Source organism: Myotis lucifugus, unplaced genomic scaffold, assembly GCF_000147115.1.
Source record: "Myotis lucifugus unplaced genomic scaffold, Myoluc2.0 scaffold_187, whole genome shotgun sequence".
Lineage (NCBI taxonomy): Eukaryota > Metazoa > Chordata > Mammalia > Chiroptera > Vespertilionidae > Myotis > Myotis lucifugus.
In genome coordinates this window covers 1,165,568-1,183,601 of record NW_005871235.1, presented here as the reverse complement: position 1 = coordinate 1,183,601, position 18,034 = coordinate 1,165,568, and the positions used below count along the sequence as shown (strand labels likewise).

At 34.1% G+C, this 18,034-nt stretch overlaps 1 protein-coding gene across 1 annotated transcript in view; it reads left to right on the top strand.

Annotated features, from left to right (window-relative positions):
- Positions 1–18,034, top strand: part of EYS (eyes shut homolog (Drosophila)) — a 1,189,235-nt gene that overhangs the window by 586,040 nt on the left and 585,161 nt on the right. The window contains 1 exon segment of the mRNA XM_006096829.1: positions 11,930–11,937. Coding sequence (XP_006096891.1) covers positions 11,930–11,937 — 8 coding nt within the window.

Below are 18,034 nucleotides of genomic sequence, written 5' to 3'. Positions count from 1 at the left end.
TTCCTAGCATTTTCTTCAGTAGTGGTATTTTCTTTTTTAATGGGAAAGATGAAGAAATTAAGGGAATTTGGTTGGGTTTTCCCATCCTTCATGGTGTGGTTTATCATTTCTTAATGCAAAGCTATGATGCCTTCATGAATATAACTCAGAATATAAATTAAATCCATGTCTTTTACTTAACAAAATACTACATAAATATTTTGAAATAAGGTAATATTCCATGTGTGAATTTGAAATAATTAATGAAAAGCCACTTTTCTTAGATAAATATTCTTACTTTAAAGCACTTTAGACATCACTAATCTTCTCTATCTTTGTAATTACTATTAAATTGGAAAGCATGCAAAACAAGTTTAATGAATGGTATTTATTAAACAGATTTTTTCCATTATTTAAAGAAGTTCTGTCTCATGGAATTTCAAATGTAATGGTAGCAGTGCAGTAAATTTCATTCAATGCAAAATTGATTTTGTGTGTCTATGCTTTAGAGGAAACACATATAAGTGTTTAGGTGTGTAATTTATGTCTGGCATCTCAGTAATATGAAAGACCAAATTATATTTGATATGCTAGTATTTAGTATATGATTTTATTTTTTATTTTCATCACTTTTATTTTATACAGTCATCATTTTATTATTTATTTTATTTTATTGTTATTGTTGACACTATTACAAATGTCCCCATTCCTGCCCCCCCTTTACCCACCTCCACTCAGCCCTTGCCCCACCCTTCCCTCTGGCTGACATCACATTGTTGTCTATGTCTTTGGGTTAGCTAATCCCTTCATCTTCCTTCATCCAGTCCTCCCCGCACACCTCTCTTTACAAAATTTCTAAAATTTTCATAATTTGTTAAATTACAAATTTAAAGAGGTATTCTTGTACTTTTAAAAGATAAAAGCTTTTTGCATAACTAGTATGACACATCCCCAATACCTTATACATCACTTGTGTCGCATATAAGGTTCTTAGTAGATGCAGCTGAGTATACCTTCTACTCTAATAAAATTAGCCCCTTAGGAATACAGGATACAAATTCTTTATTTCCAGGAAATCAAATTCTAGGCTTGCTCTTTATGAACAAAATTGTCACGTTCCATTTTTCTCATCCCCTAACTCCAACTGCTAATATGCTTTGATGATTTTGACCTCCTTCAGTTCTCCCCATTTCCTCCCAGTTTCACTTCCCTAATTATTTGAGATATGATAATCATTTACAAGGCACATGTTGACACTTTCCAATATGCTCACCCACTGTGTTGTCCAAGGCCAAATCAAGGAATAGATAGCACACTCTAATTGAACATTTGGGAAGAGTTTAATAAAGAAATTATTTACAAAGATATGGGTATAATTTAAGGAAAACAGTGAGAGATTGTATGATTCTGAAGGGACTAGTAACAGCAGAATGTCATTACTACCCCAACACCTAGAGGGACAAAGTAAAGAGCAGTTACCAAAATCCAGAACCTAAGGAGAAAAGCTGCCAGACTACAAAAGCCATGGCTTTTAGGAAGAGCACATAGGCCATCCAAGGCAAACCAACCAGGAAAAGATCAGGAGATATATACCCACCCTTACTTTCTTCTAGTCTTCTAGTATTCTACTGGTGTTCCATTCAGTAGCTGGAACTGATCTTTAAAAACACATCTGGTCTAATCTCTTCATGTAAAAGAAATGTGGGGTAGGCCACAGTAGAATGGTCTATAGTGCTAAAATCTTGATTAGGTTCCGTGACACTGGCAAAATATAGAACAAGTGTATAACTGATAAAGGAAGAATTTCTTTGTAGGCTTCTTAAGTGGACCATTGGGTACTATTATTTCCTCCCTACATGCTACTTTCATACTAAAAAATTATAAAAGGTAGAAAGCCCATAATTCTGAGCTCCCTTGCTCTAGTGGATTTCTCAGGCTGTACTGGGTTGCTGAGAAGAAATAATGACACTCCAAAGTGAGGCATCATGGAGTTACCTCCATCAATATGTTTCTTAAAGTTTTGCATAATTTTAAACTGTAGAAGTGCTGGTTAATTGGATCAAAATTATCTTTCTCAGACATCCTCTAAACCAAACCAGCCTTTGTGGTTTGGTTTAACTCATGAAGTAAATGAAGTTTAAGAGGAAAAAAAAGATATTGTTTTCTTATAATGATATGACTCTCTTTTTTTCTACTAACTGTTTGGGAAGAATAGAACAGAGAGCAAACAGGGCTTTCTGCCCCAAATATTCTCAATTAGTAATGGATAACAAAAATTGCACAAAATAAAAAAATGGTTTCATTTATCCCATTTATATTCATAAAATTCTAAATTAAAATATGATCCAATATAATATTAATAAAATTCTAGTAAATATCAAAGGATTATTTTATCCAGGAATTAAAAGATGAGTCAAATGAAGACATTTAATGATAAAATTTACCACATCATTAAGTAAAAAGACATTGACAATTTATAGTTTACTGAAAGCTTTTTTTCTTTTATTTTTATCATAAGGATTTATATTATCTTCATATTTTCTAGTATTTATATTTTCCAAACACAAAAAATATAAATAGCTCACAACAAAATTCAATGCCATTCTTAAAGTTGAAACAGAAGAGGCAGTGTCATTAAACTCATAAAGTCAAAATGCCTTATGTACACATGTGCACATATTTCTTACAGACCATTTTGTAAATCTAATGAGAAATTTCATTAATTAACAAAAACAAAACACAAACTACTGCTTAAAACTATACAGAGCAGAGTTTGAAAAGTAAAGTTTACTAAATAGCCATAAAATTATATAAATAGAGTTTTAGTCCTTATTTGAGATCTCAGACTTTTAAGCTCTTAATACTTCATAAACACTATATCTGAAAAGTATAAAGCAATTTCAAACAAGTTAAAATGGAATAATATTTAGAACTTAAGTCATTTTAAAGTGCAAGAGAATAACAGGGAATAGTGAATAGAGATGGTAATAAGGGAGCTTGTATGTTTATGTAATATATTAAAATAAATTGTAATAAAATGGTATGTTATTATTACAGGAGATGCATATAAAAGGAAATAGAATAAAAATCCAGATATACATGATAGATATAAAATACATCAAAAAAGGATTTGAATTATAGGGAAATGTTTTAGTATTTACTAAATTATGTTGATGAATTGTTATTTTGAGAATTAATACTCTCTGCCTTACACCAAAATAAATTCTATGAGGACTAATTTCAAATATAAATGTTAAATAATCATAAAAATATCAGTTAATATGTTTTTATTTCTAAATTGACATATTTAAGCCTGAAGCCCGTGGTCCTTGGCCCCTGAGCAGGGCCCACATGTCTAATTCTTTTAATGTGGGAAATGACTTGTCTATGCACCAACATAGTTTTTTTTTTTCAGTTCTTTTTGCTACTGTAAGTCATTTGTAGATAGTAAGTTGATAAAAAGATATTTCAGTTGCCTCTCAAGTCTATTTATACTTGCAGCACGTAGTTCAGTATGACTAGTTGTCACTTTTATGAAAGTCCATCAACAATATTTTGAGATGCTATTTAATGTCAATAATTAAGATATTACTCAAACTGCTTGACAGTGTTATCATCTAAGATTAGCATAACATATGTTCTTTCTTAGTAACCATGTTTCAGTTAGCAACACATTTCATTGAGGATGCACCAGGTCCTGGTCTCTAATTATGGTGTGTGTGATACACTACGAAACAAAACAGATGCTTCCTGCCCTCTTAGAGCTTATTTTCTAGTGGAAAGAGACAGATTGCAAACACTAAGCTTAATAAACCTATATTTCCATATAACCTGTTATATGTAACAAAGTCTTCATAGTATAGTTCTAATATATGTAGAGAGTGTATATGTAAGTATGTATATCTATAATAAAAGCATAATATGCTAATTAGACCAGACGTCCTTCCAGATGACCTTCTGTATGAAGCCAGGGTCCAGGATGCCTGCCGGTTGCCAGAGGGAAGCCCAGGTCCCAGGTGCCAGAGGGAAGCCGATGACAGCAGCCAAAGGAAGGAAGGCCTAACCTTGCACGAATTTCGTGCATCTGGCCTCTTGTTAATATATAATATTTTTATTTTCTATTCTACAGTATATTTATCCTCTATATTATATATGTATATAAAACATTTGCATATATAATATAAATACATATATATGATGTGATAGCCTATATGGATAAAAGAAAAAATAGAGTAGAATAGGAGAGGGCTGGGTGTCACAAGGTCTGGGTTGAGGGGTGAGAAACAATAGTATGATCAGGTTTGATCTCTTTGAGTAAGCCATCTTGAAGGAGATGAGAGCTGTGTAAATATAAGGAGAAGACTGTCCCATAAAGAGTAAATGGCCGCCGAAACCGGTTTGGCTCAGTGGAGAGAGCGTCGGCCTGCAGACTGAAGGGTCCCAGGTTCGATTCCGGTCAGGGGCATGTACCTGGGTTGCGGGCACATCCCCGGTGGGAGATGTGCAGGAGGCAGCTGATCGATGTTTCTCTCTCATCGATGTTTCTAACTCTCTCTCTCTCTCTCCCTTCCTCTCTGTAAAAAATCAATAAAATATATTTAAAAAAAAAAAAAAAAAGAGTAAATGGCCAATGCTGTGTTAAAGCAGGTGTGCACTTGACATTTTCTGAGAACATCAGGGAAACCATGGTGGTGAATCAGGTAAACGAGAGAGACTTTTAGAGGATGAAGTCAAATTGATAATAGGATGGAGCAAACAAAATCACATCCTAAGAACCTTAGGCCATTTTAAGTGTTTGTCTTTTATTCTGAGTGAAACACAATTATTCCAGGGGTTTGGGCAGAGAAATGACATAATCTGGGTGGTCACTCTGGCTGCATTATTGAGAATTGATTAGTGGGTGGGACTGGGGCCGGCAGATACGCAGGGAGAACAGTTAGGACTCAGATGCCCCAGTCCAGGTGAGAAATGACCATGGCTCAGTCCAGCTATCAGCAGTAAAGTCTTGAGAAATGATCAAATTCTGGATATAGTGTGAAGGGCAAGCCAACAGAATTTGCTGATACATTGGATTATTTTTATTTATTTTTTGGTAACTTGTTTGATTAAGCAGAGAAAAGTATCTTAAGCCACTCTATGAAGACAAATTAGGGAAAATTATGCAAACCAATTTTTTCCAGACATGCTATAATACATTTATCTGGCATTTTATCAGCTATAAAACTGTGTCTAATAATAGATGTTACAATGCAAAAGTCTGATAAGTTTATAATGACAATCCTGATTATGCCCCTGTGAAAGACCCTCTAAGTTCTGCATCTGCCATGAATTAACTAGTCACGTTCAACATGAAATATATGTTAATCTATACTTATTCTTGCAAATGTATGTGTGACTTTGTGTTAAATGGAGGAACTCTCTACTAATCACAATATTTAATAATTCAAGCTATCTGTGCCCTGGTGGTGTGACAGTATAATTAGTATATTCCATGTATGTGTTTGTATATCTGTTGGCTATGTGCTGTGTGTTTGATAAAACAGGAAGTCAAATGGAGTGGAGAGACCTAATGATGTAATATGACTATTGAGAGCGAAGATGCTAGGGTTAGAAATATTTAAAAAGATGACAGATGCCGATGAGATTTGATAACATTGATGCTGAAATTTGGTAACTGTGATACAGAGGCTGAAATTATGAATATATTTTGATGAAATGTATTAGTTTCCTAGGGTTGCCATAACAAAGTAGCACAAACTGGGTGGCTTAAAGTAACAGCAATTTATTGTCTCATATTTCTAGAACCTAAAAGTCTGAAAACAAGTTGTTTGTAGGGCCTTACTATGAAGCCTATAGAGGGGAATTCTTCCTTGCTTTTTCTTAGTTCCTTGTGCTGGCTGTCAATCTTGGGTGTTCCTTGGCTTGCAGCTACATCACTCCAATTTCTGCCTGCTCTTGTCATATGATGGTCTTCCTGTGTGTCTCGCCATCTTCCTGTAAAGGCACACTAAAGACAAAAAATTTGTGCAGAATCCTTATTCATTTCCCAGGCTATTTGTCTAGATTTTTAAAAACTCTGAGTTCTACAACTGCATTGTTAGGTAAATGGCAGAAGCTTGGAAGATGAACAAATCATAGCATTCCCATTACTAGTTTTTTGGTTATAGAAAAGTTATCTGAAGAGCTGCTGTGAATCATCTGAAAAATAGGACTATCACTAATTTTGTGGAGTCACTTTTTAGGATTTTATGAATATACTAGAGGCCCGGTGCATGAAATTCGTGCAAGAGTAGGCCTTTGCAGCCCGGCTGCCTCGCCCCTCGCAGCCACTGCGGCTTCATCCAGAAGGTTGTCCAGAAGGTCGTCCAGACAGTCGTTCTGCTGTTCAGCTGTTTGGTCGATTTGCATATTACACTTTTATTATTATAGATAATTGCAATCCCTTGCCACCTAAATGTTAGCCTCTCCTTAAACTTTTAGTTTTTTTAATCTAATTCTACAAGCTCTCTAAGTTTCCTGGCTACTGCCCCAACCACAATTAATACCTGTCTGGTCCTTAAGCTATGAGTACTTGAAATCTAAGCTTGATGCTTTCCCTGGATTTTTTTGATATATATCCTACCTTTGACTTGTTCACTTGTTGTTGACTAATGTTCCCTATTCTGATACTTGATTTCTGAATAAAGCCATTGTCTTGCACATCACATGGTTCTAAATCCTTGGAATACTTTGGCAGAGGTTTCTAACCCTTTACTAGGTCCCTTTAATTCATATGAATACTTTTATATTTTTATCATTAGTTCCAGAAGATTCAAGAGCTGATGCTCTGAGGCAGTCCTTACCACTTTCCCTGAGCTCCCTACATTCCATATGGGGCTGTCTCTTCCTTCCTGAGAGCCTCACTCCTCATCCTACATACACAATTTGATGGTAGACAATGTCTAACACCTAAACTCTCAGCTTTGAATTACAGGATCCTGCAGTGTAAAAAACATATTAATTCCTATATTCCCATTATATTTCTCTGCTCTTTCTTCTCTCTCCTCTGAAACATCCATATTTTACTTTTTAAAGAGTGATTTAATGCTGGAAAACAAGACATTATGATCCAGTATATAATTGCAAATGGTGAGATTCTAGATATAATTTGGGAACTTTAGACCATAAACACAACTCTTGATTTAATATTATAGCCATGTACTATTTTTTTTCTATTTGATTTTCAATCTATGCTCTTATTTTGGGTGAAATTTTGTAAGCAGCTTAACATCTTACTTAGACTATGGATACATTTTTATTTCCTCTAGTGGCTTATCTATCTCTTTTTTCAATACCAGTGCCACTGTCACTCTTTACAGCACTCTAACAAGCTTTGTGTAATGGGAAAAAATAAAATAAAGTTGCCTTTTATCAATTTGACAGCTGAAAGCAATAAAGAATAACACTTGGTTTGTAGATAATATTTATACCTGAAGGTATGTAAGTATTATAGTTTATATTTGAAAAAGTCTTCTTTTAAACCAATAGGATCTATAAAAATTACATATTTTTTCACCAACTGACAAGTTGTATTCTTGCATTTATTAACCCCACAGGAATTACCTCCAATTTTATACTTATTTTGCTTTAAAAGCATAAGATATGAATAATGTCAATTTTGATTCCACAGAAATAAATTAGAAACTGAAATTGTTATGTAAAGGACCTGTACTCTTTTATTATGCCCTATAGAAATTAGCATATTGTTCTCTACAGGGTCCTTACTACTACAGTATAAGGGTTTTAGAATTTGGGCTCTGTGGTCAAACTATCTGGTTACAATTCTAGTTAGTAATTGTGTGATCTTAGGAATACTTCACATTTCTCACTATAAAATAGGAAATATCTCCTGGCCAGTGTGGCTCATTGGTTGAGTGTCTACCTATGAACCAGGAGGTCATGTTCAATTCCTAGTCAGGGTACCTGCCCGGTTTTGAGTTCAATCCCCAGTAAGGGGTGTTCAGGAGGCAGCTGATCAATGATTCTGGCATAAATTAGAAAAAGCATTTTTCTAGTATTTATTAGAAAAGTACCATTAAATAAGGAAGCAGGTACTACCTTTGGAGTGACAATTATTTAATTGACTAATCTTATACCTTCTCTCTATTAGAAAAGAGAAGCAAAATAAGAAATTATTTCAAAATTATCCTCTGGAATAATTCATCACCAAAATATTTGTTTCATTTTTAAACATATGTAAATCCTGCACTATAAATGATAAGGATCTTTCTTAAATTATAATCTCTATGCAAAACTTAATTTTATATGTATTTTAAAATTTGGCTGTAATTGTCTTTATGTCTTGTGATAGAAATCAAAGTCAATCCATTGTCTCTGTTTAGTTCATTTCAAAAGTTAACTTATTGAGAGATTACATATTAATTGACTAAGTCACAAGTAAGAAATTAAGCTCATTTTAGTATTATTTTATTCATTTTACTATCTAAACAATATCAGGACCTACCTCAACTTTTAAATTGTAAATATTTGTGTGCCCAGATTTTTGAGAGGTAATTTTAAAGATTTAAAGATAAAATACATAAGATTACACTTTAATATGCAAAACAATTTTGGGAAAGAGCCAGTAGTCCAAAAATACTACAAGTTTTTAGAGAATAGTTGTTTTTAATTTATACATGATTAGGGATGTGGGCAAGTGAAAGCTTCTCAATGTACTATATATGTTTAATTTTGGTAAAAAATAATTCAGTTTTAATAGTTTTGCTAATAAAAACACAATGTATTGTCTCAATATTGAAAAATGATTCTTCATGTTCTTTATATGAATCTTTCTCATAGAGAACCATTGAAGTCATTTATCTTTTAATACATTTCTATATGTAGCTTTCCACTTATTTCTATCAATTTTTAAAAAATGCTTACCCATTAACACATCAAATGAGCTAATCCATGATTTAATAATGCTTCTCATTCATTTCTTGGAAGAATTTATATCTTAGCGCTTATAGACTTTCTAGAAAAGCAGATCTAGATTTAATGGTGAGCAGTTTCCTCACTTTAAAATTTACTCTCATCCTACATGATTAATTTCAATTTCATTCAAAGCAAATTTTCTCAAAGACATTTTGATGTTGATTTTTTAAAAAAATGCCTTTGAAATTGATTTAAGTTCCTTAGGATTTTTTAAATATCTGCATTCCTTGGTATGAAACAAATGGAGGTAAGGAGACTGAAGAAGCATGAGAGTCTTAGGGGGAAAAATAAAAGGTTTCCATAAGATAGATAAGTCTTCTGGTCTATCCACTCTACCATAAGAAATGGTAAATTAAACCAAATTTGTAGTACTTCTGCCATCTATTGTATTTGCCAACTATTAAAATATTTTTATACTTTTAAATAGGAACTTTTATGCTTTTCTTTTTTTTATTGTTTTATTGCTTAAAGTATTACAAAGGGTATTACATATGTGTCCTTTTTTTTTCCCCGCCCTTGACAATCCCCTGGCCTCCCCTACCCCCCAGTGTCTTATGTCCATTGGTTATGCTTATATGCATGCATACAAGTCCCTCCCTCCTGCCCCCCAACCCTCCCTGGCTTTCCTGCTCCAGTTTAACAATCAGTTTGAGGCAGCTCTGACTCTGTATCTATTATTGTTCATAAGTTTATAATGGTCTTTATTATCCATGAATGAGTGAGATCATGTGGTATTTTTCCTTCATTGACTGGCTTATTTCACTTACTTCATGTAGTTGTGTTCAGAAAAATATAGGAATATCATTCTAAAATTAATGGGAAAAATAGGAAAAAATCAAAAAGAATTATATTCGAACCTGCTAATCTGTATAAATATCATACTTTTTTAGACCTGGTCATGATTAAGGCAACTACATGGAAATTGACATACATTATGAATTCATTTATAATGAAAACCTGTTTCAGGTGCCTGTTTTCTCACCGGGTACAGCTTTTGACTCCTAGAGACCATTCGCAGGGTCTTTTCCCATAAACCCTTGCATCTCAGCAAGGGAGAACATCCCTGCTATCTATACTCTCTCATCCTTTGAATCTCTTTGACTTCCTCTTTTGCTGAAGGAGGATACAGGGTGGGGACCTCTGCTTTTAAAGGGCTCCTTTGATTATTAGGTCCACCCACATAATCACCTTTTATCATAATAATGTAATGACCAGAATGATGTCATATTCACAGAGAATTCACTCACACTCAAAGGGAGAAGATTAATCAGGATGAAGGTCATTGAAAGGGTCTTTTTAGTATTATGCCGACAACACAGGAGAATCCAGAGAACTGTTATGTCAGCACAGAGGGACAGACAGAAACCAGAAGATAGCCACAGGTAGATTCCCACTTGATAAACCATGGACAGTATCCCACTTTTCTTGATCTCATCTGGGTAAATGGGTGTAGGCAAAAGTGGGTTCTCAGTGTTCAGACTGAGATAAGCATACAAGTATTTATATGTGAAAAAAAAGAGTAATAAGCAAAAAATAAATAAAATAAAATGGAAAGATCAATGGCAGTGACTTTGATTCAATAGCAGTTTCCAGAATAGGGCAAACTGAGCCTGATTATTAAAAGCCCAGGCTTATATTGAGCACAGGGGTAAATATTCAGTGTAAAGTTGATTCATTTTATTGTTTCTAGAAACACATTTTTGAGGTAAACTTTGTGCTGGAAGAAATAGGATTTGGGTTTGGGAACTTGAATTCTACTAGTAATCCTGAATCTTCTTAAATTACTTTCAGATTATGTGCAGGTCATTTCTTATGTGCAAGTCACTAACCTCAGCTTCTTCTGACAAGTGAAGAAGTGAGTTAGATTTTCTCTGATTACAAGTTTCTATGATTTTTCCCTATGTTACAAAATAGTTACATTTAGCCTCTCTACAATTGGAGATTTCAACTGACTTAATTTTGGAGAGGTGACAAATGTTCTTTTTTTCCAGTGCATCGTTTGTATGGTTATCCATTCATTGTTAGTGTGTGTGATTAAATGAAATGTAACATTAAAAATTATTTCATTCATATATATATATATACATATATATAAACTATGAGCATGAAACTGTATATATTCTTCAGTTCATTTGTTTAATTGATAAGCACCTATATGCAAGAGAAGTATTACTAATTGTTTACTATTTATTTCTTTCAGGCACACAGCCAGCAATAGAAATACTCATACTTCTTTTTCCTGTTTCCTTAGAAATGGTTTCTATAGCAACTGAGTATATTGAGCTGGAGACCCAAGGAATGCCACATGACTGTGTGCATTTAGACTGAAAATAGTCTGTACATGATCTTTTATTTTCAGTTTAAAATAATTGATATCAAGTCATCTGGAATTCTTTTGTAATAGGTAGTTTGTAATATATTTGAACAATGAAGCAACATTTTTATTTATTTCTTTAACCTCAAGTATATAACTCAAAGCTAGTCACATCATTTTTAATCCATAAATGTTCTTACACTTTGTCTTTGATACCAATTTCAAGCATAGTGCTAAATTATCTCCCAAAGGTTATTACTTTCAATACAAATACTCAATCTGGTTAAAAATATATGCTCAAATACGAAGTCTATCTTATTCATGTACTTAATGCATTTTAGACAAATAATCTTCTAAATAATGAGAAATACTATGATATAAATTAATAAACATTGTGTGACTATTTAAATGATTTCTCTGGCACTAGGGTGATGCATGGCACTTTTAAATCACTTTTTCTTATAATAAAATATGCAAAACTAAGTGAGTTTTTACAGAAGTGGGATGTAATTTAAAACAGTATATAAATAACAATTTATAAAAGAGGGAACTTCATATATAATGGCGTGCTTATTATTTATGCCGTTCCTTTTGCTTTGTTTTATCATCTTTAAACATTGATTTTTCTCATCCATTGCTATTTCTGATCCATCTACTTTGTAGACTTCTCTGTACATTTCCCCAAAACTTTCACTTTCTCTTAAAGAATATCGAGTAATAGTTGTCTGTATATTCCCAGAAGAAAGGCTTTTTCTCTCATGCTGGAGTTATTTTCCTTAGCATCATACTGGAGGCTTTACCGAAGCTGCCTTCTGAATTTAAAATGGCTTTCATCCCCAAATCCTGCTGAAGTTTTATTTTTGTTTCAAAGGGCTCTGTCAAAACTTCATTTCTCCTAGGAGCCATCTTAGTGTTCCTGGCCTTTGGGTCCCAATGAGGATCATATTTTTTAGATCTATCTATCACTATATATAATCTTCTATAATATTTACATAATTTATTCAGCATTCCTTCTCTCGTCTTTATTCCCCCACAGTGTCCCCACAGAGTGAATGGGAATCGGTGTCAAACAATTTCTGCATTGAATTGTCTATTGTGATGAAATCATCTTGCCATTCCTATGTCAATGGACAATTTTTGTGCTGATGTAGGGAGAGGTTCTTGTTTTTATTCATATTTGTTCAAATGCTGTCAAAACTTAAAAATATTAGAAGCCATGTTTAAAACTATTGGACTTTGACAAGGGGAAGATCTTGGCACTGTGTTCACTAATTCGTCCCCTCTCTCTGAATGCTACTTCTTGTTCTCTTTTGCAGGTTCATCCTCCTTCAGTTGAACCACCTTTGTTAGTCCTCAGGCATGGGAGAAGTAATGTCTTCCTTCCCTCTACACGCATTTTCTGAGCAATCTGTTTTACAACCTTAATCAGATCTTTGTTCAACTGCTGTTTTCTGGTTGCTCATTCCCAACCTCATACTTTCCTCACATAATTATGATGATTAGTACTCATTTGAAAACTTGAGGACAACCCCATAGATCTCTGGAGCTTTCTGTGTGACCCTCTTCTCTCTGGTACTGTGCCCAGCTAACGCTAGCTTTCTTGACCTCCCTGAATTTCTTTTTATTCTGTCTCCTCAATTCATGGAGAATATCAGTCAGTTTATCCTCCCTTAGTCTGTGTTAGAGTCCAGAGACACTTTTCAGATAGTGCGATGGAATAATCAAGAGGTTCACTGTCATGTGTAGCTTATTGTTAAATGTCTGAAGACTTGCTTCATATGTGCTGTTCAGTTCCCAGTTGTTTAGAAATTAAACTTAAATTTTATTTTGTTACTCTATTATATCTGGAAGAGAAAATTAGTCTTTTATTTCATACTAGAGGCCCAGTGAGAGATTGAAATCATGCGAGGAGGTGCCCCGCCTCCAGCCTTGTGAGGAGGCACCCTGTGGGGGGCCTGGAACCGCTCCTGACTCTCCTAGTACTGGCTGGCCAGAGCGTTGTGTCCGCTGGGGTAGGGCCGGCGCTCCTGTGTGTTGTGTCCCTGCTCCGGCCGGCCCCCAGCCCCAGCCTCCCCACGGCCTCTGGGGTGGGGGGTCAAGATGCAGCCTCCTCCTGAGCGGTCCTGATGCTCGGCTAATTAGCATATTCCCTGTGTGTATATATAGATTGCTATTTGGGATATATTTTATGTAAATTACATTTTTCCATGCAAAGTTCTTCCATATTTCACCTTTTCTAAGCAATCATTAAGAAAATTATATTTTCAGAAATAATTGACAGAATCACCTGCAATTCATTTTACATATCACTCTTCAGACTGTTCCTTCTACATCTCGCGTTTTTGTGTCCTTGAATTGTGCTACTGTATTATTCTCTCCTTACCCACCCCCCCAAAATGCACTTACTATATTGCATTATATTGATTTCTTATTTGCTTCTCCTTTCACTTAACAGTAAATTTCTTGATAAAGAGTGCCAAATCATATATATATATTTGCTTCTGCAATATAGTGTACAATGCTTCAAGCATAGAATGTCTTCAAAGCTATTTGTTTACTGTATATTAAATGATTAAATTGATAAATGAGTGACAAGCCATTCTCAATATATAAAATTACACTTATGTTTAGAAAATGTCAAATTAACAGACTGATATTAATTATTGAATCAAATATATTGACTATAAGATTTATTTTACTATTTTAGCTCTCAGATAAGCTATTGAGGAATGTTCAGAATTTTGCTATTGGGTTTATAGTGGAGATTTTTTGGGGGGTCATAGCTTCAAAAAATAAGGATTCTATCAAAACAAATAATTTTCATTTTGGTATCTGAAATATTACAATCAAATGTTTTACCCCACAAATTGTTTTGTAATTCCACTATATTTTTTATACATGGCTTTAAATTTTCCTTTTTATATAATTTCATTTAGATCAAGTCAAGAGTGGACTAATGTAGAGCATAAATAATGCACATATAAACAATTTAAATATTAAATTCAGTTGTTAAATGTGAGCTAAAATGTACAGTGACTGAGATACACCCACCTGCGCTGCTTTAGAAATTAACTGAAGTGCTCATTCTTACTGTATCTGCATTTTGATATAAACTTAGGGAAGAAAATATAGCTTATTATTTATATCATTGGTGATGATGATGATGATAGCCACCATTTACTTGAGGATTACTGCCAACAAATGCAACTGTGACTTTTTTAGAATTACACACCTAGTCATTGTCTGATTCAGGATTTGAACCTAGGTCTGTTCCCATAGATCCATGTCTCTTCCTTGTACACAAAGGAAAACATTTTCTTTCAATAGAGAGAGAGCATAGCTTGTTTCATTGACATTCAAATAGTAAACTATTAGTGAGGTAGTGTAAGGTAAAGTACTATCTCATCATAGATTAAGTGTATATGAGTCCTAATGTCCTCATGCAGAATATTTAATAAAATGCAACTTGCAATTTATTCAGAAAAAAATATGAAATTAACAAAAAAAAACCCAGAATGTAACATTTCAGACAGATATGACACCTATTTTTTTAAGACAGGATAAATTAAATTTTCAATCCATACTGAAATAAGTGTAATATTTATCTAAATTCTTAAATTTTTAATATAAACTGATATTTTTTTTGTTTTCTAAGAAACTATAAGTCAAGATTTTTGAGCCTTTGTTTTGTTTTTAAATTTTCCTATCAACTCTTTGAGAAAAGGTACTATGGTAGCCTTGGAGCTCAGCAAAAGTGTGTAGTACATAGTAAATACCTAATAACATTGGTTGAATGAAATAGAATGATATTAATGATTTAAACAATATGCAAAGGAATAAAAGACTCAACTATGTGATATCGATTGCACAAAGTCATCCTGTACAGCAGGTTGCAGTGGGATATCAGGACTTTATGAGAGATGCCATCCATGGTGAGATTGCATGGACAGTAAAGACACAATGGGTTTCAAATAAGAAGACTAAATTAAAAGCCATGAGGCCAGACACTCTGATGAACTTTCAGCCTTATATTGTCCAGGCTACATCATGGTTATTTTTATTTTAGCATTCTCCAGGAGAAATAGATGTGGGAATTTATTTAAGGAGAGCTAACCAGCCTCTCATGCCCTATTTGGGGAAGCCAGAGAGTCTAGAATAATTTGGTTAGCTAGTTCTTCATAGAATAAAGTTCATAATTTCTCAGTATTATAGCCAAGATCCTAATTGTTCCCTTAAATGATTTTTATGATATTCTTACTAGATGCCAGAATATAAGTATTCACATAGTAGCTAAGCAATAGTGTTTTAATCATATTATTTTAATGGTGCCTCTATGTAGCTTAAAAAGGCTACTTTAATTTTTCAACAAGTATCATTCATTTTGAATTTCTTAAAATTTTTGAATTATTTAAAGTTTTTTTTCACTTTTATTGAGAAATCATTGACATACATCACTGTGTGAGCCTAAGGATTATGGAAGGTTGATTTGATTTACATATATTGTGAAATGATCACCATAATAGGTTCTGCTGCATCCATCTTCTCATCCAGATACAATGAAAATAAATAATATAGAAAGAGGAACAAACATATTTTCTCCTTGTGACTAGAACTCATAGCATTTACTGTCTTAACTGTTCTCTTATCACACAGCAGTGGTAGCTATAGTCATATTGTACATTATATCTGTAGTACTTAGTATCTTATCACCGAAAGTATGCATCCCTTTCTTTGTCACAGTCAGATTCCAGTCATTGAGTCCCAAATATTCTCCTGTAATCCACACGGTGCAAAATTGGAGTAGGGGCTCCTGCAAAGCAACACACAGTGCTGGGAGAGGGCTCTTTGTTCCCCTCCGGGTTCTTTATTTCTCAGTGGAAGAACTGGAGACGAAGGGAGAGCTCTCCACGTTGTGCTAGCTTGGCCTGGGTTGGGGAGGGGCAGTGCAGTGAACATGTAGCCGCTTCTATCACCCTCCGAATGTAGTCTCTTGGACTCTGTGGTACAGCCTCACCTTCGTGGTTTAGGATTCTGTCATTGGAGCTCATGATTGAATGTTAGTTGCTCTTCTTCTGAGCGGGAGCAAAGTCAGGAACAACCTGTGTCACAACTTGGTGATGTCACTCCTCTCTAATTAATTTTTAAGAACATAACACTGAAAGAGCTCTAATGCCTTTGAATGTCTTCATATTAATTACACAAAGTATTTGGTTGTTTAGGTTTGGAATTGCTTAATTATTAATTATTACCTCCATATAATCTAATTTAAATATGGTGCCACCATATTTAGTACAGAATTTTCAAAAATTCACCACCAGATCTTTTTAGAGTGAGCAAAATTGCATGTACATTTAATTATACCCCAAACTAGCCAATTAGAGTGTCAAAATAATTGTCTAGTTATACTGAAGTTAACCAATAACAGATGAAATTTGCATAAAATTATTTAGGTCTTGCTCAGCGTTTCTCTCTCTCTTTGCCTATAAGAGATCACTTTATTTTTATATTTATCTATATTGCTGATAGTATTACAGATGTCCCCTCTCCATCCCACACCCTCCACTTCTCCCCCCGCCTTACTGCACTGTTGTCTGTGTCCATGTAACCCCGTGTTTCTCAGTCTGTAACATGAATACAAACCACTGGGATCTTGTTAACTAAAGAATTTATATGCATATACTCATAGCTTATGGACACAGACAGTAGTGTGGTAAAGGCCTGGAAGGGAGACAGGTGTAGGGTGGAGGGGGTCCATGGAGAAAAAGAAGGAGACATCTGTAATACATTCAACAATAAAGATAAATTTTAAAAATGCAGGTTCTGAGTCGGGGGTTCCGTGTAGCCCTGTACTTCTAAGGATCTTTCAGGCTATGCCAGGCACTGCAGATTAGATGGGACCTAGCGGGTAGAGTTTTATCTCTTCTGATTTTCTGACCAAAAATAAATGAATATCTATGTATTAAGTACAAAATCTGGGTGATTATTCAGAGTTTAAAAAGAAAACTGTGTAATGTCATCTAAAAGATGGGTTAATTTGTGATTGTCGTCCATCTATTTTAGCGTAAGCTACATATAGTTATGCCTATTCTTCTAGATTTCACTGCCTCATTTCTCCAACCTAGGAAGAAAGAAACATACCATTTTTTTCTTTCAAATTGAAAAAGAAAGAAATGTATACACTATCAGCATTTACTCTATATTTTAATATGTAGAGCTATTTCTATTGTATAGCAGAAAATGGGAACGGCATTACAATTTAAATTCATAAGTGTGTTGGTGTTTCATTTGGTGAAGATAAAAACAAGGAGCGCCCAAGGAATATAGAAATGGGAAAGGTGAAATTTTCAAGGGGCCTGATGCATGAAAGCACAAAGCACCTTTCAAAATATGCTAATTGAACTGAAAGTACAAAATCTTTCAGGAAGGGAAAAAATGCAGTGTAAGATTTCCTTTGGATGCCATTTCACAATCTTATCACAGAAAATATACTTTAAAATGTGAATTTGTTTTCATAATAAACCTGTGTGCTATAATTATAGGAAAGCAATGAAAACAAGTGACACAACATCACTTATTTCTACAGACAATACATGTATAGGAAAAAACGATTAGGAAATAGAAATGATACTGGTTTGCCAATCATTCCTTGGCAGTTGGACAATACATTTTCTTTTTGCGTGTATATTTTTATGAAATTTTGAATGAATAATTTACAAAGATGCCATTCTTTTATTAAAGGACCCTCCTATTAAAGAACCAAAGGCCCAC